We start from the raw sequence: 25445 nt of genomic DNA, 5'->3' as shown, positions 1-25445 counted from the left end.
TTACTAGCCTTAGTGATTTGATTTAAATTTGGTAGTGTTAATTTACGTCTCTAAAATTTTTAGGTTTTCCTTTCTGCTCGTAAAACTGGACCAACAGGTTAATTTATGTCTCTAAAATTTTTAGGTTTTCCTTTCTGTTCTACTAAACTGGACCAACAATAAGGTGAGATATAAATTATTAACCCTGAGGGCCTGTTTGGATACAAGGATTTTAAAATCTTGGATTTCCTCATAATCCTGGATGGGAGATGAGAGAAAGAGACCGTCTGTCGTTTTCTTATTTCTCGCCCCTCTTTTAGTCGAGCGAGAGAGTAGAAGATGGTCCCATGTGTCCAGGTTTTAGAAATCTCGGGATGGTGGAGAGATTTCTAAATCGTGGATTTCTTACTTAAAATCCAAGAAAACAATTGATATCTAAGATTTTAGTGAAGGAGACCGTCCGTCGTTGTTTGATTTCTCACCCCTCTTTTACACTGCTTTCAAACTAAAACCGGGATTCTAAAATCCACGTATCCATACAGTCCCTTAAGATTTGCTTTAAATTTGTTAGGGTTAATCTACGTCAGCAAAACAATTTGGTTTTCTTTTTTGTTCTTACTAAACTAAGTAGTTGTAAGTAAAACTCTTTTGCTAAATTTTGAAAGTGTGTAATTTTGTGGATGATTAATGGAGATGATAGGTTCATGGTGGATGTGAAATGATGGAATTGCACTTATTCTCATTGTTTGAAGATCAAATGTTTTCCTCTTACCAAGGACTAAGCAATAACAAATCAGAAACTTCAACAACAGTTAAATGGAGGAAAATATCCAGTTTTATTATTAGTAGCCAACACCAAAATGCACCACATAAAATCAAGTCCTTCGCAAACAAACTTCCTTCGGCATGGTGAATACAGAAGATCTGGATAATAGGCACGAATGGAGAAAGTGGCGGATCTAGATAATATCCCAATAGCCGATCTGGACAAAAATTGGAAAAATGTAGCAAATCTTGTTTGTCACCAACTCACTGCCGGAGATGAAGCTCAATACTCGATGCATTGATTTCAAGACTCTCTACGTAACACTCTGCCCTAGGAGAAAATACAGTGACTGTAGCTGTAATCCAATTTTGATATGAGAAAAGGTCAAAAAAAGGTGCTTCCCGTCCTCATATCTGGTGTATTTAAATGTATAAGAGGTCGTGGTGGCTGGGGGCGCTTCCATACATCACACCCCGGCATTCACACACAGCATCAAGTGCAAGCCCCGCGGTCTGTGACAAAATTTGGGGACATTACAATTTTAGGGATACAAGTATTGAACATCTGATAAAGGTTATCCAGAACACCTATCTTGAAATAGATTGTGATCCAAGATAAGATATTATCCATGAAAAATTATCCCGCAATCAAATAGCCTTACAGTTTTTGAAAGTGCCTGTAATTACATCTCTACAAACAAACAGAAATCGAAACATACCCAAAAGCAATCTACCCAAAGCTTCCTCCAATGAAAGTCAGCCCCAATTCCCAATAGAACTTTGGCATTCAGTGCACGGATATTTATTCCCATGTATCAAAATTTTGTGATTAGAAATTTTTAGTGAGCCTCATACAATAACAAAACAATGCATAGAAATTACTACAAAGAAGTTTTGGGATGTTGTATTTCTAGAATTGCATAACTGCTTCGGAGTTCAAGTATCATCTCAGTAAAGATAATAGATTATGACAAGATCAGCTGCTTTCTAGGAGCATTATTTACGAAAGTAGACCATTGACCACCATAATTACATCAGTAGGAACCTCAACCAAGATCTAAAACTTTATACAGCAAATAATAGAACATAAAATACCTTCGAAGCTTGTTGAAATAAAAAGCTGGTCTGCTCCATCCCACTTATCTAACTCCAAGAAAGGCAAAATCAAACAAGGTCTGCATATGAAAAGTTACAACCAGCATACTAATTCACGGAAAGAAACAAAAACACTAATATAACTAGAGTACCACTCAGTTGTGAATAATACAAATCTTGGAGCTTACCAGGTTGATGTCAGTAAAAACAATCGCACCGGATTCAGTAGATCCAAACTTATTATAATTTTCCATGGATGACAATGTATGAGTTGGAGAAGGGAAAAACCAACCATCAATCCGAGCAAAGTCACGTAGACCAAATCTTTGAAATAACAATGATGCTCCTCTTCTTATGCACTCAATTATGTCAGTAGGGAAACGCGGAGGTGTGTGATAAGTGACCTGTGAAAAAGGTTCCACTGACAAAATTAATAAAAAAAACAGCCAACATGAGATGAGTGGGTTTTTAATAGTACACTATTATGAATGCCAATAGCCACGGTTGCAAATATGGAGAAGACAATGAAACCTGTAAAAAAAGTTCCAGTGAAAAAAATTAATAAAAACAGCCAACATGACGTGGATTTTTAATAGTACGCTATTATGAATGCCAATAGCCACTGTTGCAAATATGGAGAAGACAGCGAAATAATTTAAAGAATTATTATTAGCTTTAGATGACTTCATATATAATTGAGCTACTAAATAGAGTATGGAAGGTACAAAAAGTCACATCAATTAACATTGCGACTATCATTACCAAAAGGGAACCTAGGCAAATGATAAGTGTAGGAAATAAGAGTTATTTCTTGTATGGGAATAAGATTTTATTAAGGGTGTATTTATGTCTTTTCCATGTCATATAGGGTTTTGTCATTACTAAACAAGAATAGCGCGGAGAGAGAACTATTCCATTCAATACATCTCTTCTCTCTCTCCTCTCTTCTCTCTCCTCTTCTCTCCTATCTCCCTCTGCTATAAACTCCAACAACTCCAGCTTGGTATCAAAGCAAGGGACACATTCTCCAAAAGAATCAATGCCCTTGATTGTCCAACGCATTAGTGACATCATCAGGCCATACGAACATGGAGTAGACTTGAAACTTACATGGCATTGATGCATATTATGATTTGAAAAAAAAAATGGTACTTATCTCTTCAGGCGACGTGTTGCTCCACCGTCGGCCTTGTCTCTCCAGACGATGGTGTCCCCCATCGTTGGTTGGTTCTCTCTTCAGGCGACGTGCTGTCTGCCGTTGGCTTTGTCTCTCCAGACGATGGTGCCCCTCGTTGTTGGTTGATTATCTCTTCAGGCGACGTGTTGTCCGCCATCGGCCTTGTCTCTCCAGACAACGGTGTCCCCCGTCATTGGTTGGTTATCTCTGCAAGCGACGTGCTGTCCGCCGTTGGCCTTGTCTCTCCAGACGACGGTGTCCCCCGTCGTTGGTTGGTTGTCTCTTCAGGCGACGTGTTCTCCGCCTTTGGTTGGTTTCAATTACTTTTTTGGTGGTTATTCTTCTTCTATTGGTGTTGTGCTGCTCGATTGATGTCACTACTCGTGATATTTCGACGTTGCTCGTGTGCGCGCCTTTGGAGTGCCTATTTTGATCGATGGATCGTTGTTGTTTCCTGCTAAGGCGCCTCTATTGCTCGATGGTATGCGGATTTGTTAGCCGTGCTTTGATTCAGGGGAGGCCGTGTTGTGATCACTCTCGCCGTAGTGCTGATCAGGGGGGGGCTGTTCTTTTCTGATGGTTGTTGATCTCGCTGTTGCACTCACTTTGGCCATTGCTATTTTTATTATGTTTTTCATTATGTATTCACGACACCAACTTGAGGGGGAGTGTTGTACCAAGCTAGCTATTATGCTTTTTGTAGTATGGGTATTTTTTGGTTGTTTGTTGTAGTTTTCTTTGTAGCAAGCTGGAGTTCCATAGAATATACACTCTAGCTTGGGGGGAGTGTTGATGAGTGTAAAGGGTAGTTTAGGTATTACTTGTATGTAGAGGGGTATTGTAGTCTTTGTACACATGTTGCCTTGTTGGGCCTATATATACATCATATTATGTGGGAGCTCCTAAGTGGAGACTCTCCATCTCTCCATTCCTCTTCTTCCTCTCTTTACCTGATTCTCCGTTTCTAACCGTTTTTAAAGTGAATGGTTGTCTTGCTTAGGTGATGCTCTCTAAGTGCTTATTCTAGAATTTCCTGAAGTTTCATCTTTAAATTCTATCATTTGCATATGTTTCTATGATTTTATAGGATTTCCACTAGAATCAAAACGATTCTATTTTTGTCCTGTCGCGACCAAAACCGATGCCGAAACTGAAATTTAAAACCTTGATCACACAAGAGAGACTTGTTGGGATTTACATGACCATCCACCTCATTTCAAGCCCAAGTAGAGAGAGGCCTTCTTTAGGCAATGTTGCTATGACTTCACAATATGGGTCCTCTTCCCAAGTCACACCAACGACTCTTCCAGGCTCCACTCCATCATAAAGTTTGACATTTGTAGAAATGGAGCGCTTCCACGGCCTGATAATTCAGATAGATAGCCAGGCCTCTTCGCCATTTGCCCAATCAGGTACAGCTTCTACTTACTATGTGAAGCAGTCACAATTGTCTGTAAGTAATCTTACCAAGAGTCTCAATTGCAACATAATTATTTTCCCTGTCCACTGTGTTTTTGAGAACCTGCTGATGATGCAAACGATTGTTGGTGGTCGTTAGGTTGTAGGGCTCTACATTTTGGACATTGGATCTCCAGCTGCTTTCAGACTAGTAGTCGTAGAAATCAGGTTGTTGCACAAATTAGGTTATGGCATGATAGGTCGAGGAATGTTTCTTTTCGATCTTTAAGTGTTTTGTTTCCAAAGTTATTGAAATTTGTTTCTTCTAGGTCAGTACAATCAATGTGAAGTTTTTCAATTGGCTAAACATGGTAGATCATCATATTCTGCATGTACGAATAGAAGTTTACGTTCATTTGATGTTTTAAATTCTGATGCATGGACTCTCTCTCCTATTGTCTCTGTCGATGAATATCGCTATTTCATTAAATTTACTGATGATTATACTCGTATTACTTGGTTGACAATACATTAAGAAGACAAGAGACAAAGTACCTTATATTATTACAAAGTTTCATCAAATGTTCTCACCTAATTTGGTTTCGCTATACGTTTTAGTTTCAATATTTGTTTTGGTGGGAATGGAAAAGAAAACATTTTGGTCGTTTCATGTTGGTTTCGATGGAAATTTAAAACTATGCTATGTCACTTGTGTTCACCACAGACAGCATGATCCTTCCTCATGACTCCACCACAGTCTTCCTTGGATGATGCTCGTCCTGGAATATCTTCATCCCTACTGGTGTTCCAGTTCCCTCTGTTGTCGGTGATCTTGATATTCCCAAAGCTCTAAGTAAGGGTTTGCACATTGGTGTTATTGATCCCTCCGCTATTGCTGACCTTGATCTTCCTGTTGCTCTTCATAAGTCGCATGCAGTTGTGTTACTGCACATCCGCTTATCAAGTATGTGCCATATTAGTTTGTTTCTCCTTACAGGGCATTTCTTATTGCGGTCAACTCTATATCCATTACTCGGACCATTCATGTGGCACGAAGTCACCATGTATAGAAGGATGCTATTATGCAGGAGATGGAGGTTGTTTAGGGAAATCATGCTTCGGATCTAGTTTCTCTCCCTCCTAGAGAGAAACTTGTGGGTTCTCGATGGATCATTGTTTTGGAATACAGATCGGATAGTAGTGTTGACACTTGAGAGATATAAGGAGATATAAGGCATGCCTTGTGGCTTGAGGATTCACCCAAAGTTTTAGCTTTGATTATAGTCCAACATTTGCTCCTGTGGAAAAGTTGGAATCTATTCGGATCCTTTTTATTGCCACCAACCAGGGTTGGCATCTTCACCGGTTAGATATGAATAGTGCCTTCCTTCATGAAACCTTTTTAGAAAAAGTGTATATGACTCCTACTCCTAGATCTATGCTTCATGGCTGAATGGGAAGGTGTGTCGACTACTGCGATCTATCTATGGTCAAAAGTAGTCACCACACGCAAGGTTCTGAAAATCGGAATCGATTGTAAATCGCAATAGGGTTCGAATCGTATTGAATCGTAAATCGTTAAAAAAAAAGATTTATATATATATATATATATATATATATATATATATATATATATATATATATAGAGAGAGAGAGAGAGAGAGAGAGAGAGAGAGAGAGAAAACAGTTCCTACACATATGTGTAGAGAGTTCTCTACACACTAGCTTAAAATACAGTGGGGGCCCACATTGTTTGGGTGATCCAAGCCATCCATTTTAAAGGCCCTCACATAGATAGGGTGTCTACAAAAAATCAGATCCATAGGATCATCCCAACCCTACGATTTGTGGAGGTAAAATGGATGTCTTTAAACCTTTACAAATTAGTCCATTTTTTGCCTCCACAGTTCGAATGGTTAGGATGATCCTATGGATCTGATTTTTTGTGGACACCATATGTGTAGATAAGTTATCTACACACTAGCTTAAAATACAGTGGGGGCCACATTATTTTGGTGATCCAAACCATTCATTTTTAAGGCCCTCACATAGATAGCATAGGATCATCCTAACCATTTGAACTGTGGAGGCAAAAAATGGACTAATTTGTGAAGGTTTAAAGACATCCATTTTACCTCCACAAATCGTAGGGTTGGGATGATCCTATGGATCTGATTTTTTGTAGACACCCTATCTATGTGAGGGCCTTTAAAATGGATGGCTTGGATCACCCAAACAATGTGGGCCCCCACTGTATTTTAAGCTAGTGTGTAGAGAACTCTCTACACATATGTGTAGGAACCGTTTTCTCATATATATATATATATATATATATATATATATATATATATGAGGAAAGTATTAAAAATATAAAAATCAAAAATAAGAATAAAATGAGTAGTTATCTATTTTTCATTCAAAACTATTAAATTAAATATTAAATTATTGCACTGAGTACAAATTGGTGATGGTCCTAAAATTGTATCATTCTTGGTCCAAGAAACAGTTTTCAACTACTCCAAGTAAAATAAGGTCATCAAATTTCATAGATAAATAAATACTAAAAGTTCAACAGTTAGAAATGCCTAAGAAATAGAATGTACTTGACCACATTAATCTCAAAATGTCAATAGTAATGGAACATTATTTTTGAAGAAGAAGAAAAAGATTAAATCTAGCAATGGACCATTTTTCAGACCTGTTGTGTTGGAAGATACTTCCTTCGGTAATTGAATATAGCATCCTCCTCTCTAACTTCATTATTCCCATGGAATTGAAGTTCTACCTGGTAACGGATGTTATAGAATAAGTCATAAGCATTCAAGGAACTATATTAAACCATTCCCAATAGATCCAATTCAATTGTTTTAAATGAAAAGGAAATTGCAATGTAAATGGATTAATGGAAATGGTAAATAATTTAGCAAACCTAAAATCTGTAGCATAACCATTGTTAAACCACTGCATAACATCCCCCATACTTGTCTACACTTGGGGGATGCCAGAAATAAATTTCGCATCTTGGGAAAAATTACCTTTTTATTCTTTTATTCTCTTGACAGATCATTTATTTATTTATTTTCATTTAGTTCAAAATAAGCGGTTGTTTCTATTTAGACCCCACTCAGATGGTATTAATTAAACAAGAGGAAATATATCATCCTTTTGTGCCTAAAGCATCACACATGTTATATAAATCACATTGAACATATTAGAATGCTTTCAAGCTCTCCGAAGTATTGTATTGTTTCAAATAGCATCATGACAACCACACTAACTACTAAAAGAGCTAAAGTCATCTTGTTCTTTAGCAAAACAATCAGCATGATAATGTCATCACATAAAGAACAAAGATAGATATAGGAGACAAAGTCTGCTGCATCTCATAGTCATACTATGGGGGAGAGGGCGCAAGGGACCCTACTATCAATATAAATATCAGTTCCTAATGAAAGTAACAAAACCAAATCTAAACACCACCCATCTGAAAGTATGTACCATGCACTAGCAACATGATGTAACATGTATCCATGGTACCAGTACCAATTGCTCAAAACAATCAACTATGCTCTCAAAGATAGGGGAATCAAGATTATGCTTTGAATTCCAAACTCTTGAGGCATATTTACCCTTCTTATGTGTCCAACAAATAGCAAAATTATTATGCCTTCATTCTCACCGTCTTTCATCGCTAGATCCAGCCCACTTCAATTTTCTTCTCGTTGCACATATGTCTTCGCTTGTTGTGATCTGTCCTTCAAATCTATACTTTTCCTATGCCCTAAAAAACAAAGAAATGAAGCATAGTTTTTAGTATAGATAGCTACCCATTGTAAGCCACTCTTTTTAATTTATTTTATTCATTTATAATTTATTCAGGCATTGGAGAAGCCCTCCGGCGCAACCTTTGTCATAGTATGCGTTGCAATGGTAATCAAGTATAAGACAATCCAAAGTAATCATAATAACTTTGGTCTCCCTGAAATATTATAATGGAACTATTATAACCACGAGTTGTTGACTCCAGCTTCAAAAGATTTACAAATCATACTCATGGAATGTGTAGGCCTGGTTTTAAATTTCCCTGAAACGACCGAAATGTTTCTGTTTCCATCCCCACCGAAAGGAAATCCCGAGGAATTCCTTCCATGTCATTATTTTCGACCAAAATTCCTTTTAGCAATTTTACACTTACTGGATTCAAAGTTTAATGTAACAAATCAATATCAAGATTTCTCGGTTTTTCAGTTCAGCAAGATAGAACATGATGTGCGTATTAGGATTTGATATGTATCAGTACATGTTTATCTCAGGTGACAGTCTGACATGTATCAGATTTTGAGCTGTTTGATAAGTACTGCAAAACCGATAGCATAACCCATGAGTATTTTATTATTTGTTTTGTTCACGGTCTTTCTTATTCTTCTCAATAAAATGTTTCATGTTCGTATGATCGAATGGAATTTAAGATCTATATCAATTAAAAAATATGTTAAGTATTGCACGTTTATTCAAATTCGGCACAATAGAATTTAAATCAAGTTCAATGCTAAAAGTGCATTACCTTCATAATAATAATGTATATGTAACTACATTTTGACCGCATGACGATAGACTCACACTAAATATAAGAGATTTCAAGCTAGCTTACCTACCAAAAAAAAGAAAACAGATATAGAGCTAAAAGCATTACAATAGAATAAATTATAGGCACACAAATTGATAAAGCAACCACCTCAGTTGGGAGGAGAACCACAGGTTGGCAATCAGAACCAGATCCCACATCAAGGACAATGGCTGTAAATTCACTGCCTCCATCAAGAAAAAGCTCGACCAGGACTTTATCATCGATTCCCTGTCAAATTTCAACCGTAGAGAAAAAATATTAATATAAAGTGAGTGTTCAGCATCTCTTGGTTTTCCAATATTAATCCAAAAAATTATCCATGAAACGAAAATACCTCAGAAATAATATCATTAGCTTTTTTAATGGAATCATCAACACCATAAGCAACAGTAACACCAATACTTGATCCTGCTCTCGTTGGCTTTACCTGCAATGTGAAGAACAGAACGGAGAAGTCAAACAAGTTTTATGAACCATTTCCTTATGGCATATATTCAAAATTTAAACAAGTATATAAAAAACATGCCTTACCACAACTTTCCCTGAGTCAATGTCCAATTGATTACTTGAGAACCACTTTAAAAAGCCGTCTTTATTCAATTTACTTTCCTGAATTTCATTATTCAAACTTCTTAGCAATAAGTTAAGGCGACTGACAAAACTGTAGCAAGGTCAAAAACATTTACAAACATAAATAAGGGTTCATAAAAGATAACCAGTTTCTTCTTCTAACATATGAAATAACCAACATTGGCAGAACTCTTGCCTATTATTACCTCAATCAATTAGGCAATCTAAATAAACTTATCAATATCAACCAAACAAAATCAACTCTAGCGAATAAAATTATGTGGGGGCTAAAATATAAAATTGAAATTAGGCAGCAGGAAAAGAAAAGGGTTTAATAAGTTTAAAAACAAGATCGTGACATTCAAAATTCCTTGCAACTTTCTTTACATACGCATGTAGCCAATTTTATTTACGAAAAGAGACAACAAAATAATCATTAATGTCGCCGGAAGAATTGCAGGTGACGATCAATAGAATTTTGAACATATAGAAACCAGGTGAAGATCACTAGAACTTTGAACATATATAGTTTCTAAAGTTGAGTTGACATTTGAGTATTGATTACTCAGAACGTTACCTCTCGTTGCAAAGCTTGACTCAATTTATCATTATCTCTATTGCCTCCAACCTCCAATAAAGATTGGCTATTGTGGCAATTAGTTGTTAAAAATAGATTTCATCATGGTGACTTACAAGAAGTTTAAATAAATTAACCTCCCGGTTATGTTGCTCAAAAGGAGTCAAATACGGATTTAAAGTAGATAATGGCTATCTAAAGTTTGCATAAGTGTGCACATGCTTGGATTGTGAAAAAGTGAGAGAGAGCAAGAGAAAGAATAAGGAGGAAGGAGAACTGTAAGACTTAACATTCGGACAGAATCTCTCTCTATATATAAACATGAATAGGGTTACAATAATGAGAAAAAACTAGACTACGCTAATGTAACTCAATGGACTACTAAATATTGGAATGAACTACGTGAAAAAGACCAGACTCTCGGCTCATAACCCTAGAAGGGAAGGACACCCTACGGTGTTTCCCAAATTGACACGGCTGACACTCTGTAGGAGGAACGGAACTAGTAATGGAGGGCTTCAACTTCTCTGCAGAGAGATAACCAAGCTGACAATGCCACAAATAGGATGAAGTACTCTAAAGAGTTGCACTACCCACGCTTAGGTAGAAGAGACTCCCAGATTCATGCCCGCCATCAATCGTCCTCTGTATGTTAAGGTAATGCATGACACAATAAGAAGGAAAGAAAGATACAGAGCAGTCAAGAGATTCAGTTAGATGGCTAACAGAAAGTAAATTAAACGGAAATTTTGGAACACATAAAACAAATGATAACGTGAGATCAGAAGTGGGTTGGGCTTGTCCAATCTTAGATACCTGAGATGTGGACTCATATGTTAATGTTGCACTATGAGGTGAAGAAACACAATACTCTAAAGAAGACAGTAAATTGGGGTTACTAGTCATATGGTATGAGGCCCCTGAGTCAATAACCCAAGGTCCAGAGGATAAAAATAAACATGAAGAGGTATAGAACAATTAAAATGGTTCCTTTCTCTATTGAAATTAAAAATATTTTATCATATTTTTTTTACTTTTGTTGTATTTCATAGTCTCGCTTGGGTAACCCTTTGTAAATCTGGGTTTTCATAGATTGGTTCAGACAACTGTAAAGTATTCAATGTTTGGTCATTACCAAGGAAGCATGGGTACTCTCCCCCACGCACCCGTATGGTGCGTGTTGGGTGCGGGTGCACCCGGGTACTCCCTGGATTCGTATCGGATACGCACCCAAACTGCAAACAATTCAAAATTGTTTGGGGCTCACATTTGGGCTCAAAATTACATTTAGGCCCTGTTCATTTTAGAATGTGACAAGTGATTGAGAGCCCAAAACTGATTATTGGAGTCAAAATTATGTTTAATTTCGAGTCCAATGATCTATTTGGGGCTCACATTTGGGCTTAAACTTACATTTAGGCCCTGTTCATTTGAGATTGTGACACTGACAACTGATTGAGAGCCCAAAACTGATTAACTGATTATTGGAATCGAAATTATGTTTAATTTTGAGTCCAATAATCTGTTTGGGGCTCACATTCGGTTGGGAGTTGGGACAGTCCCAAACGAACAGGGCCTTTAATTTTTAATTTTTTATAAATATATAATAAAATGTAAAAATATATTATATTCAGCGTACCCCCAACGTATTTTTTTTTTAAATCACATATCCACGTATCCGCACCGCGTACCCATATCCGTGCTTCATAAGTCATTACACAGCTAAAGTTTCAAATGACCCCTATGAACAAAGCACACAGAGAAACAAACCAAAACTCCAACCGTACCACCTTAAACAAGAGATAGATGTCATAAACTAGCCATACAAGGCCAATCAAGCTCATAGAGAAGAACTGAATAAATGCCTTAGCTAGCCATAGTTTTCTAAATTAATGGTATAAATTGGCCAATGATGTGAATACAACTCAACTAAGCCTTTGTCCCAAACTAGTTGGGGTCGGCCAATGAATCCTTTAGAAAATTTTCATGAACAAGGTGAAAGGATTTACCCGGCTCAAATTGACTAAGTCTAATCCCGACACTAGTTGGGTTCGTTTACGTGGATCATTTTCTTCCATCTATCCTATCCAAGGTCATGGTCTCTGTTATGTTCCTAGCCCTCAAGTCTTTCCTCATTGTTTCTACCCAAGTTGTTTTCGGTCTGCCCCTACCTCTTTTTACTCCATCAACTTGGCACGCTTCACTTCTTGTAATTGGAGAATTCAAAGGGCCTACGTTGGATATGCCCAAACCATCTTAAGCGTTGCTCTCTCATCTTCTCCTCAATTGCTGCCACCCCCACCTTTTTAAAGATGTCTTCATTTTTAATTCGATCTAACCTTATGTGGCCGCACATCCATCTAAGCATATTGGCCAATGACGTGAATCATGAAAAAAAACTAAAAATGGGATATAGTGAACTACATTGCAGTCAATAAGCAAAAAAAAAAAGCTAAAAGGTCATGATGTTGAACGTATTGGACACAAAGCTGAGGTAGGGAACCCAGACTCCAATTGTGAAATCATGGACAAGAACCACACCATAGTTCAATTGTGTGCCCATGATTCCTCCACCATGCAAGATTAAGATACAAACCATGTCAAAGATCATCCACAATTTTAATATAAAAATATTTATAAAGGAAAAACTTGAGACAGCAGAAGTAAATTCCTCGTAATTGAAACTAGACGGAAGTGTGGAAGGTAATTGCTCATAAATTCAAGAACCCACTACACCATAGAAAAAATAATGTTAAGCGTGACGTTGTGTAGATGTCTTGTATCGTGGCATTATACAGGACCCTGGTGGACTAATGTGTGAGACGCACAAGCAAGTCGAGGGTATTTCGTTAATTTTCTCGATGTAGTGGCATTGATATATATATATATATATATATATATTTACCTGCTAACATTAGCGTGAAACAAGGTGGGCCCACATTGTTGGGGGGATCCAAAGCATTCATTTGGAAGGCCCTTTCATAGATAGGGTGTCCATAAAAAATCAGCTCCATTGGATCATCTTAGGGTGTCCATTTGTGGGGTGAAAAAATGGGCAGATTAGTGGACAAACATTATCTGTCCATTTTCACCCCTACAAATGGACATCCCATGATGATCCAATGAAGCTGATTTTGGGTACAGACCCCATCCATGATGGGGCCTTTCAAATGAATGCTTAGGATCAGCCCAACAATGTGGCCCACCCTTGTTTTACGCTGACGTTAGCATCTAAGCTAGCTGCTAACATTAGCATCTAAGCTAGCTGCTAACATTAGCAAGAACCCTTCTCTCTCTCTCTCTCTCTCTCTCTCTCTCTCTCTCTCTCTCTCTCTCTCTCTCTCTCTCTCTCTCTCTCTCTCTCTCTCTCTACATATATATATATGAGAAAAATGTAGCTACACATACGTGTAGCTAACTTAGCTACACCGACGGCTTAAAATACAGTGGGCCCCACATTTTTTGGGTGATGCAAACCATTCATTTGATGGGCCCTCACATAGATAGGGTGTGCCCAGAAAATCAGCTCCATAGGATTATCCCAACCCTACGATTTGTGGAGGCAAAAATGGACGTGTAAAAACCTTCACAAATCTGTCCATTTTTGTCTCCACAGTTTGAAGGGTTGGGATCATCCAATGGAGCTGATTTTTTGGGCACACCCTATCAATGTGAGGGCCTATCAGATGAATGGTTTGGATCAGCCAAACAATGTGGGCCCACTGTATTTTAAGTCGTCGGTGTAGCTAACTTAGCTACACGTATGTGTAGCTTCACTTAACTCTATATATATATATATATATATATATATATATATATATATATATATATATATATATATATATATATATATATATATATATATATATATATAAGGAAAGTTTAGCTACTCAATCGAGTAGCTAACTTAGCTACTCCGTCGACTTAAAATACAGTGGGCCCACATTGTTTGGGTGATCCAAACCATTCATTTGATAGGCCCTCACATAGATAGGGTGTGCCAAAAAATCAGCTCCATTGGATCATCCCAACCCTTCAAACTGTGGACGCAAAAATGGACAAATTTGTGAAGGTTTATACACGTCAATTTTTACCTCCACAAATTGTAGGGTTAGGATGATCCTATGGAGCAGATTTTTTGGGCACACCCTATCTATGTGAGGGACCATCAAATGAATGGTTTGCATCACCCAAACAATGTGGGCCCCACTGTATTTTAAGCCGACGGAGTAGCTAAGTTAGCTACTCAATCGTGTAGCTACACCTCTCTCTCTCTCTCTCTCTCTCTCTCTCTCTCTCTCTCTCTCTCTCTCTCTCTCTCTCTATATATATATATATATATATATATATATATATATATGAGAAGATATTTCTCGGTTTTATTCTACACATGATTCAAAATCTTCAAGATTCAAGAACTATGGTTCAAAATCTTCATGATTCAAGAACCGCAAAAGATTGGCAAATAAAACACGTTTTGTAAGAAGATTGCCAAAAATATGACTCACCATTGGATGAGATATAGTCAATAATAGACAAATCAAGCAAAATCAGGAGACTAGCAAATTACCAATAGAGTAATCATTTTCACCATTTTCCTTCGGCTCAGACACAGCATCATCAAAATAAAATGAATAATGTTCAAACATACATCCATACATATTTTTAAAACTAAAAAAACATAGATAGATACATACATATACATAGATAGACACACAATGTGTGTGTGTGTGTGTGTGTGTGTATATATATATATATATGTGTGTGTGTGTGTGTGTGAGGAAAGTGTTTCTGAGCTCAGCTCATATAGGCTTATCTGAGCTTGAGCTCAAAACTCATGTGGGCCCACATTTTTGGCATGATCCAAAGCATTCATTTGAAAGGCCCTTACATGGATAGGATGTGTGCCGAAAATCAGGTCATTAGGATCATCCTAACCCATCCAAAAGTGGAGGGAAAAATGGACAGATATTGTTTCTCCACGGATTTGCCCAATTTTTCCCTCTACAAATGGAAGGGTTAGGATGATCCTAACCACCTGTTTTTTTGTACACACCCTATCTATGAAAGGGCCTTTCAAATGAATGCTTTGGATCACCCCAAAAATGTGGGCCCACATGAGTTTTTGAGCTGGAGCTCAGATAAGCTTATTATCTGAGCTCGAGCTCAAAAACACTTTCCTCATATATATATTTATACATGTTTCATGTTAATAACAAGGTAGGACTGATCTGCCGTGAGTATAATGAAAATTATTTAATCAGTCCACATAATTACCAATCTAAATCTGTTGAAATATGTGAAACTGGATATACCAGAAGAAATATAGAGAAAATGCACCATTCAGAATATGCTTAAACATAATTAAATAAAAAAATATTTGAGAATGACAATGCAATTGTGCTAAGTCTGGAAAGATTAACGAAATAAGGGATCCTGGCATTGTAAGCGGCATTCGGGCAGAATTCTGAGATAATAAGCTTAATCAAATGTCGGGGATAAAAACTACTCTGCATAAAAATATGTAAGCAATACAATGAACTATAACCAACTTGGAATCAAACCACAACAAAAAATAAAATGGTCCTGGTAAAATGGAGCATAACAGTTGTGTTATCATCAGCATGTAGTGGATACATTTACTCCACGAATAATTCTCGTAAATGATTGTGCACCAATCCAAATTAATTCATACCACAAATCAGAATAAAAAAAGCGTAACTCCAATAATCATTAAAAAAATCAGGAGCACTTCTATGGCCCAACCTCTAGTAGAAAACTTGGCACTGTCATGAATCCTTTTTTGTTGAGTTCCATTGAAGCTGTGTGCTGCCAATTATTTAAAAGATAACAAAGGTTAAAGCTAAATCTCATTTCGATCATTGTGAAATTTATAATCACAAACTGTGAATGCCGAAAGAAATGTGGCTAGCATCAAACCATATCCAAAACATGTAAAACAGAAGATTTGGAAGTGTAACTTGATAATATTGTCATCTCACATTTGTGAGAAGCAATACGGAAGAGCAAGCAATCAATGGTGGCTACATCTAGTACAAAACCACGGTATAGACAAATGGCTCACACTACTTGTGAACTGAGATGATAGAAGCTATTAATTGAAGTTGTGAAAAATGCTAGCAGCCCTATTGATATGCTATTTTACAATCAAGTAGCAACTTATGTTGTCATCAATTCTCTCTTTATCAACCAAAAAAAGTATGTAAATGTAGATTGCCAGATTGCCATCGAGAAAATCCAAGAGAATAATATGTAATGCACATAAGATTTTTGCAAAGGATAGTCAAGAACACATTATAAACAAGATAGACATGATTCAACCCAAGTGTAATTACAAAAATTGAGGGTAATCTATGTAGGTGGACAGAGATGAATTAAATGTAATGAGGGACTTTTCTATCATGGAATGAGTGATTTATTCTCCAAATTATCACTCTACAACAGGTTTTACCTTGTCAAAAGCTCGTAGGCATTCATGTGATTGTGTGCCGACAAATGGAATGTTTGCTTTCTCCAATAGATCCTGAAAATTGAAATAGGTACAGCAAATACAACATATTTCAATGACCTCAAAAGTATCAATCATATCCAGTTATATAAACAAAAATTCCAAGTTCAATCTTAAGACAAACCTGGATACCACCATCTTCGCCAAAACGACCATGTATCACAGGGAATACTATGTCCACAGAGTCAGCAAGGTGTTGTATAAACTCAGACAAAGACTGGAAACCTTGGGCAAGGCTGCAAGGGGACTCAAGAGGAATTGGTCATATAAAATAAATCAGCTTAACATCAAGGGGCTGAATATTGAAGTCTGACAACTGACCTTTCCAGTTTGAAATCAAAATCTGCAGGAGTGTTTGAGTATACCTATGAAAGCGAGGAACAATAGAACACCGTGGAGAACTCCAATCAGTAGTGAAAGATAAAATACAACACAACGTCAACTTTATTGGTTTAGCAGATTATTTACTTCCAGCTTGTAGATTATAAATCCGAAATCCAGAATTTTGGATTTCGGTTGGGACTGAAACCGAAATTTCCCGAAATCCGAAATTTCGGATTTTCGGATTTCCAAAATATCGGCCAAAATTTCAATAAATTGAATTTTTTTTCAAAAATATAAAAATTTTCCGAAATTTCGGCCGAAATTACCCAAAAGAATAAATTAATACTCCTTTTTACTGGATTTCGGCCAAAACCGAAATTTAAATCCATGGTTGCAACAGATGCATCAACATTTCTTAAAAAAATAGAAAGGCCAAAGATCAGTAAGTGCAGTGCGTCAACTATAGCCTTTATCATAGAATACTCCATAGAATGAAAATTGGATACCTTCAATTGGGAACAAACTATCAAGCAAAAACAGAAACGACTGTTCTGTCGTAACTCAAAGGAAAATATAACTCAAAACACCCAAGCACAGACAGTGGTAGAACAGATTGCATAGAAAATTGACTGATTGTTACAATAATTGCTCGTGTACAGTTACACATTCCTGGACATGACCTAACCACTCTGTAGTTCAATATGTTTATAGATGCATAGGAACATTTTCACAAATATATAATGTGTGTGATATGTGATATTGGAGTCCTCATGGTCATTTTTTATTACGAGTAAATTTTGTGAATATGATGATCTGAAGTTAATCAGTTATAAAATTAATTTGATTATTTAAAGTTATACAAGGCAACCAACACCCCAATTATATTAAGGATGACAATTTTCCAAGAAAAGATGTCAGTGCAAAGTCTCCTCTAGCTAAGGAACTGACAAAATCACTGGCCACTTATGATGGTAAAACAAAAATCATCCCACTCCACAAACTAAAACTTTTTTCAAATGCCTATGCAATGCCATTAGATGATTCAATTACCATAGCTAATTAGCCGGCGAAATCTATAAAATAATTTTAACCCTTTCAACAGTGCTCAGGCTTGGGGCTCATTTGGATCTTTGATACCTAGGGTAGCCAAGTAAGTCAATTTCTTAGGTTCATCACAAGAACCCCTAAACAGCCCCAAGCATGGTCTCCCCCAAGATGCCCAGCAAACTCCCATTGATCTTGCTGTTGATTGAATCATCCAGTTGGGGAAGGTTTCCATGTCACACGCAGTGGCTTCCAATTCCGGCTCTCCTCCAGCTACCTCTTCCACTTGTGATCTTAATATTGTATAGCTATTTGCCCAGACACCTTCCTAAGCAATAAGCAATCTCCTCGAGCTTGGTTTAAGAGGTTCAGTGAGGCAGTGATACGATTTGGCATGACACGGAGTGTTGTTGATCATTCTGTGTTAAGCTCTCAGTCTAAGGATGGCTACATATTTCTAGTTGTTCATGTGGACGATATCATTATCACTGGAAGCAACAGCGCATGCATACAAAGGCTAAAGGATTTCCTTCATAAGGAATTCTGGCCAAAGATCTTGGTCGCCTTAGGTAGTTCATTGGGGTAGAGGTAGCTTATTCATGTGGTGGACTATCTCTATCACAAAGGAAGTATGCATTGGATATATTGGAAGAAACGGGACTTTCGGGAGTGAAGCCAGGTGAGGTATCTATGGACCCCAATGTCAAACTTCGTCCTGATCGGGGGGAGCTGCTAGAGGACCCAGGAAAATACAGACGTCTAGTTGGGAAGTTGATCTACCTTATCGTGACCCATCTAGACATTTCATTTGCAGTTAATGTTGTTAGTTGGTCCATGAGCTCGCCACGTACATCTCATTGATCAGCGGTCACACAGATTGTGAGATATCTGAATAAAGCTCCTGGTAAAGGACTGTTCTTCAGAAAGCATAATCACATGAGAATCGAGGGACATACTGATGCATAGGATCTCCCGCAGACAAGAGGCCTACTACAGGGTACTATACCTTTATTGGAGGTAACTTGGCTTCCTGGAAAAGTAAAAAGTAGGATGTAGTAGCCTAGTCATGTGTAGAGGCGAAACACAAAGCCATGGCTCATCTATGTGGTGAGTTGATTTAGCTAAGATCCTTTTTGTCGGAGATTGGGTTGCATTTCTCATCACCAGCCTCGTTGTATTGTGATAACAAGGCAACCGTTCACATTACCTCAAATCTAGTCTTTCATGAGAGGACGAAGCACGTTGACGTGGACTGTCATTTATTCGTCACAGGATTCAAAAAGAGGAGATTTGCATTGTTTTCCCTAGATCAAGTGATCAGATAGTTGATATGTTTATTAAACCTCTAAGCAAAACGAGGTTAAGTGATATGTGTACCAAATGGGGATGTATGATATATACACTCCAGCTTGAGGGGGAGTGTTAGAAGTAGTGGTGTAATTACATACCCGTTTCTAGGGTATTTCAGTTGAGAGTTGAGTTGAGCTGAGAGTACTGGTAACCCTAGTTATACATACATATATTATGAGAGGGAGAGCTCTCTAACTCTCTCCTCTTCTTCTCCATCTCTTCTCTCTTCTCTCCTCTTTCTTTTTCTTCCATTCATGGGGATTAGGATACCACGAACAATAATTACTTCAGGCCTCTCAAAAATGAATTTTGATATGGAGTTTACCAAAGGACAGTTTTACCGAAATTAATTTTTTGGAGAACTGATGATGGCGAAATCTATTCCCAAAATCAGAATGAGTTTCCTAAATCTTTACCAAACACTACCTAAGCAAATACTACTTACACTGCAAAGAGAAAAATAAATTGTTACATAACACAAAGAAACTAAAATTTGATAACATCATAGCCAGGTGCTTGAAATGCTAAATTCTTTAAAAAGCTTACATTACCAACCAATAGCTTATAAGAACTATATTCTTATGAATGATGGAGCAATAATAGATATACTAACCTGGGCAGAGGATATTGCATAAGCTTTGAGATCACAGTTAATGTAGTAGCAACTAACATCCAAATCTTCCCCCTGGACCAAAATACAGCGTTTGTGTCACAATAAGCCACCAGAACTACCATGTAGAAGGGCATCTGGACTTAAATAAACAACAAAAGGAAGTAGTAGCAATATGAAAATTATAATAAGAATATTTGATTCCCAGCAGAAGAGCACTTGCTCAAAAACCCTTTATCAGCATTTGATTCAATCTCTATGTAGAGAGAAAAAGATCCCTAGACCGCATAGAACCCAATAGTCTCACTAAAAAGCAAATAAAAAAGATCCCTAGACCGCATAGAACCCAACAGTCTCACGACAAAGCAAATAAAGATCATAACACTAGTTCTGCAAAACAGAGGGGCTCAAGAAAAGCAAAGTGCAATAGGAGTCACAAATTATCACCATATTATGATGAATTGTGCCTCTACGGGAAATCACTGGACTCCACTTTTGAACAATCGAAACCGTTGACTTGGCGGTCCTCAAAAATGGGTTTTCATTTGTTGCAATTTTATGACATTTTATTTGGCCTTGCAAGACCATTTATTGCCAGTTTTCCAATTCTCTCTTACCGTACTCTAATATACATCATGTGATTTATAGAATTATCGAAAATCCTCTTAGCGGGTTAAGACCTATATTTCCACGGTAAGCAGGGTGTTAGGAATGCGGGCTGGCCTAACTATTGTCAGGAAACGATCATGAAATACATCGGGCAGTGGTAATAGGACCACGGGACCTACCGATTGAATTTTAGTCACTGAACGCGGTACTTGGAATGTTCCGCTAGGGTTTGTTTGAAGGGGTTGGCTCCTAAAGTTTTTTTTTTTAAAAATGGTCGATTCCTAAAGAGTAAAGACTGTTGGCTCTATGTGTTTGAGGAAACAGGTAGATCGTGTGTTAGTGTGTGTTGGTGTTTCTCACACTGGAAAGCACTCATTCACATCATGTAGAATACACACATGTGAGAGATCGGAAAGTAATTCAAGGGAGTTGAACTCATGTACATTTTTTCGGAAAATGTTGGATTACAATACGGAATAATACAATAGTTCGTATGCGGTATATTTAACCAGAGAAGTCATTGTGGTGAACTCTTTGACATGGAAAATAGGGCAGTGCACAATACAAAGTGACGAATGCACATACTTTGGCTCATTGCAATGTGTTGATCGAAGTTAAGGAATTAACTGTGAAATTCCAAATAAATTTATATTTAATTATATTTAATTTGACTGTGTTTAAAGGCTTCAACGTATGCACGGTAATTAATTTATATTTAATTATATTTAATTTGAGTGTGTTTAAACTTTAAATGCTTTATAGATGCACGATAATTAAAAATAACTACCCTGATTATACTTGACGATCGATCATGCCAAAGTAGAATTTTCATTATCATAATATTTTGAAGAAAATTGGCAACTTAATTTTTGCAAAATTAATATATTATTATTAAATAGTTATTTTCTCAAATAATTATGTCACAAGGACTTTGGGAAAAACGATTTATAACAATTTGGCTGATCAAGTCGAGGAACCTTTTGAATTGAGGAAATTCGGAAAATAAAAGGAAAATTAGAAAAATGAAAAAAATCCCATATTTAAACTCGATTCAAAATGGAGGTTTAATTAATGAAATAAATTGGGAAAGTATTTGACGGAATTGTACGTAGTTTGTTTTTATAGTAATTACCAATTTGATTTTTTCTTTTATGGGAATTACCAATTTGATGATGGTTATGTTGATAGGATGACATTTGCCCCTCACAGATTGGGAATTTACCCATGGGACCTAACCCTAGGTTTTAGGGTTGTAGGAAGCCTATAAAAGGCATTAAAATCCACTCCCTGGCAACTAAGCAAAAAGAACAATATCTAGAATTTGGAGATTGGAAGAGAGCACCACCGATCCCACGGTTGAACAAGGGGGTGGATCAACATGATTGACACTTCAGATATTCCAGATCAGCAATTCGACTCCAACAAATCCGCAATCGATTAGTCCATTGCGCACAAGGTATGATTCTCTGATTTTTGGAACACCATCCCCCCCCACACACACACACAAAACCATCTGATCAATGAATTTTCGGGTGTTAGATTTGGACCAACGCGTATATTTTGTTATGACCGTTCATCTTTAAGCACCGATTGATGGCGGTCAAAAAAAGGTGTGACCCATCAGGTGCATATCCCAGATTGAGCAAAGCTGGGCCAATCTCATCTATGTAATAAAGAGACAAGATTCCCCCTCATCATATTATTGCATCACCCCTCTATAAACTGTTCAAATCTACTTAACAAAACCATTTGATTATTGATTTTTCTCACAATTTGTCCATACCCTGTTTGAATTGCAAGAAAAACATTTCCTACAGGAACTTCTTAGATGGAAAAATTTTCCCCTCTTCTAAATTTAAAGGGAAAATTATATGATTATAGCTAACTTAGAGAGATATCATCATAAATCGAAGCTCTCTCACCTGTATATGATCAAGAACCGATCTCGCAGAATTCAACGAAATCCCACGCTCAGCAGAAGGCCCTCCGCAAATGAGACCTACTCTCAAAACCCTCTCCTTCTCTTTTATTCCCGTACTCTGATCTTCAAAAACCTCGGCTTTCGCTCGAGGAATTCCAACTCCAAAACACTGCTTATAGGAGAAATTAAGATTCGACCTAGAAAAATCAGGCATAGAGATAAAGGACTTGCTAAATGCGAAACGAGTTTCAGTTCCAACAATTGCGTTTCGAAACGAGGAGAGATTCGAACCGCATGCTAGGGAAGCCATTGAAGAGCTGTTTGGGAGAAAATTAGGGTTTGTGTAGGTTAGTTGAGCGGAGAAAAAATGTTAGGGTTTCAGAAATTTGGGTGGGGTTATTATTTGCGGAGGAGAGTGGCAATGGCGACAACATTTCTGTTTTTTTTTCTGAATTTTTTTTTTTGAAGGACGGCAAAAGCCCGCCTTGAACAGATGGATCCTTTGTCGTTTGATGCTTTGTTTAGCATACGATTAAGTGGCTTAGCAATATATAATTGTACTGCGATATATTGATAAATTCGCAACCACTGAAGGATAATTCGCATCCCTGATAACGTGAATTGCGGTAGACTTTAACGCTTTTTGACGTCAAATCACGTTACAGGTGGCGCGAATTAGCCTCTGTAGGGTGCGACTTTTATTATCACCTTATCTTATTAGCCAAGTAGAACGAAAGAAGATTAGCTATTTAGCTGCGAATATCAATTATTAGGTCTAGCTGACTGGGAAATGATTTTAGCACTCCACAAGTTTGGTATGTGGCTAATGCTTCTTGTCTTCTAGTGTTTAAAGGGGTGTCAAAAGGCTATTTACAGTTCCCAAAAAGCTATGACAATGCAAATTAAACACTAAAAGACAAGAAGCTTTTGCTGCATATCAAATTAGTGGAGTGCTAAAATAATTTCCCTTTTGATATTGGCAATCCTCCCTTCATTTTTAAGTTGTAGTGGTCGTGAATCTTGTTTATGGTGAGGGATTTGCTAGGGACCATTAGAGAAGGCATTTCGTGGACCGGCTTTTGCACGAGAGAGCAACCACCTCAGATGAATTAAATGAATAAGACAAAATATGTGAAAGATTGGCCAATGTGGCTGCTCTCTCATGCAATAGCCCTTCCACAAAATGCCTTCTGCGATGGTCCCGAGCAAATCCATTTATGGCTCAAGTGAGTGACTCCTGGGCAAATCTCTTATGGTGATCAAGCATGGGTATCCTTGAATAAGTTGTCCCTTAAAAGGGTTGTGAAAATGGGAATATTTGGGGTTGTTCTCACGGGAATAGAAATCCTTGAATAAGTTGTTCAGATTGGCTATCTTAAGAATAATTTTATTTAAAGAGACAGATTGGCTATCGTCTGTCTCTTTATCTGTTCAGTGGTTTCTTCCATTGTTTGCTGCTGGTTTGGTTGGAGCCTGCCCCACAAACTGTTGGCCTTTGAGCTCCCCTGATTTTACTTTTTCTCTTTTTAATGATATCTGGTAGGGGTCTTGCCTAACCCCAGGTCCCCAGCTTACCCAACAAAAAAAAAGAATAATTTTATTTTAAATATATTCACGGGTTTGGCTACCCTGCTTGTTTAGTACATTGTACCCGTTGGGGTTGTTCCCGACGTGAACAAATAGCAAGCCTATCCGAGGATAAAGTAAACTTGGTTTTTATATCCTCGTATATGAGGCATAAAGACTTTTTCTGTTAATCAAGAAGTTACAATCTTACTAGTCGAAAAACATGCCATGTTTTTCCTTGTAAACATATAAGCTGGCAGAAAAATACAAGTGAGGACCAACTTGTTCTGTTATCCATACCATTTATCTTCTAAGCCTTGCTATGAATGGGCTATGCACCAAATCCAACCCCCCCACAATACCAATTAGACGATTTTAAACCTTTGATTTGAATTTGGGCCATTGATTATTTACATTTTAACCATCCATTTAAAATTCATAAATCAGAACTCTAAACTCGTCTAATGGTGAGTAACTTTGGTGCATGGCCCATCCATAAATTTGCCTTTGGCCCCCACTTTTACTTCTCCCTACTCATATTTTTCAATAGAAAATTTTAACTGTATATCGTATAACTTCTCTATTTTCGTACTTTCTGGAGGAGCTAGGATAGCCTTTTGGGAAATGTAGCAGCCAAGAAGAAAGTCTAAAGAGAAGAACAAACAGGTGTGCCGGTATCATTTCCCCGGGGAAGAATTGGGTTACTTGAAAAATTGCCAATCTTTGGTTAGCTGTGTCTTATTAGGTTTGGGAATGCATCTTCCACATAGGACGTTGGCTATTAGTATTATTAAATGTCTATATATAATGTGACTCTCTTGTTTATATATAATGTGAAAGAGAGGTGATATATCCGCCCCTTTTGATTACTTGGGACACCCAGCGGCATCAAATGCTGCTAGGTGTCCCAATGCTGCTACTGGATGTCCCAAGTAATCAAAAGGGGCGGATGTATCACTTCCCAATGTGAAAACCTTCGTGGGCATGTACAACAGTACAAGTCTGAGCTTATTCAAAAGGACATGATATTTTCACCCACTATCTTAGTATTTCCATCCCCTTTTGGCTTCGTTTGTTTGGTTGGACGTAAAATAGGCTTAAAAGAGAATTTCGGAAAATGATGATGACAAATTATCAAATTCCATTAAAATTACAAACTAAGATACAAAAGAAGCAAAGCCTCCAAAGCTCCAAATAACCCAACCCTATATGACTGAAAAATCAGTTGTTTCTATATGGGAATTGTAGTAGTAAATGAGAAACGGAAATGATGAAAAATTGAAAAAGGCTTTAGGAAGAAAGTG

General features: G+C 37.3%; 1 protein-coding gene across 4 annotated transcripts in view; it reads right to left on the bottom strand.

The window, feature by feature from the left end:
• The window catches only part of LOC143849785 (D-alanine-D-alanine ligase family), a 61824-nt gene extending 38714 nt beyond the window's left edge, over nt 1-23110 (bottom strand). For 2 of the 4 annotated variants that reach the window (XM_077358974.1, XM_077358975.1), the window contains exons 1-12: nt 22577-23105; nt 20049-20120; nt 17039-17082; nt 16842-16953; nt 16661-16732; nt 15955-16017; nt 9573-9650; nt 9376-9468; nt 9150-9269; nt 7113-7199; nt 2028-2243; nt 1840-1887 (exon numbers count right to left, since the gene is read on the bottom strand). In XM_077358974.1, the coding sequence (XP_077215089.1) occupies nt 1840-1887; nt 2028-2243; nt 7113-7199; nt 9150-9269; nt 9376-9468; nt 9573-9650; nt 15955-16017; nt 16661-16732; nt 16842-16953; nt 17039-17082; nt 20049-20120; nt 22577-22885 (1314 nt within the window). In that variant the 5' untranslated portion in view covers nt 22886-23105. Of the gene's footprint in view, nt 1-1839; nt 1888-2027; nt 2244-7112; nt 7200-9149; nt 9270-9375; nt 9469-9572; nt 9651-15954; nt 16018-16660; nt 16733-16841; nt 16954-17038; nt 17083-20048; nt 20121-22576 lie in introns of all 4 variants that reach the window. The other 2 variants (XM_077358977.1, XM_077358976.1) reach the window with 2 other exon arrangements.
• Between the last annotated feature and the right edge of the window lie 2335 nt (nt 23111-25445).

Source organism: Tasmannia lanceolata, unplaced genomic scaffold, assembly GCF_043159265.1.
Source record: "Tasmannia lanceolata isolate RefF3 unplaced genomic scaffold, GAP_Taslan_0.1 ptg000018l, whole genome shotgun sequence".
In the NCBI taxonomy this organism is placed as follows: Eukaryota; Viridiplantae; Streptophyta; class Magnoliopsida; order Canellales; family Winteraceae; genus Tasmannia; species Tasmannia lanceolata.
Note: the sequence above shows the minus strand (reverse complement) of the source record. Positions and strands in the feature narration are given on the sequence as shown.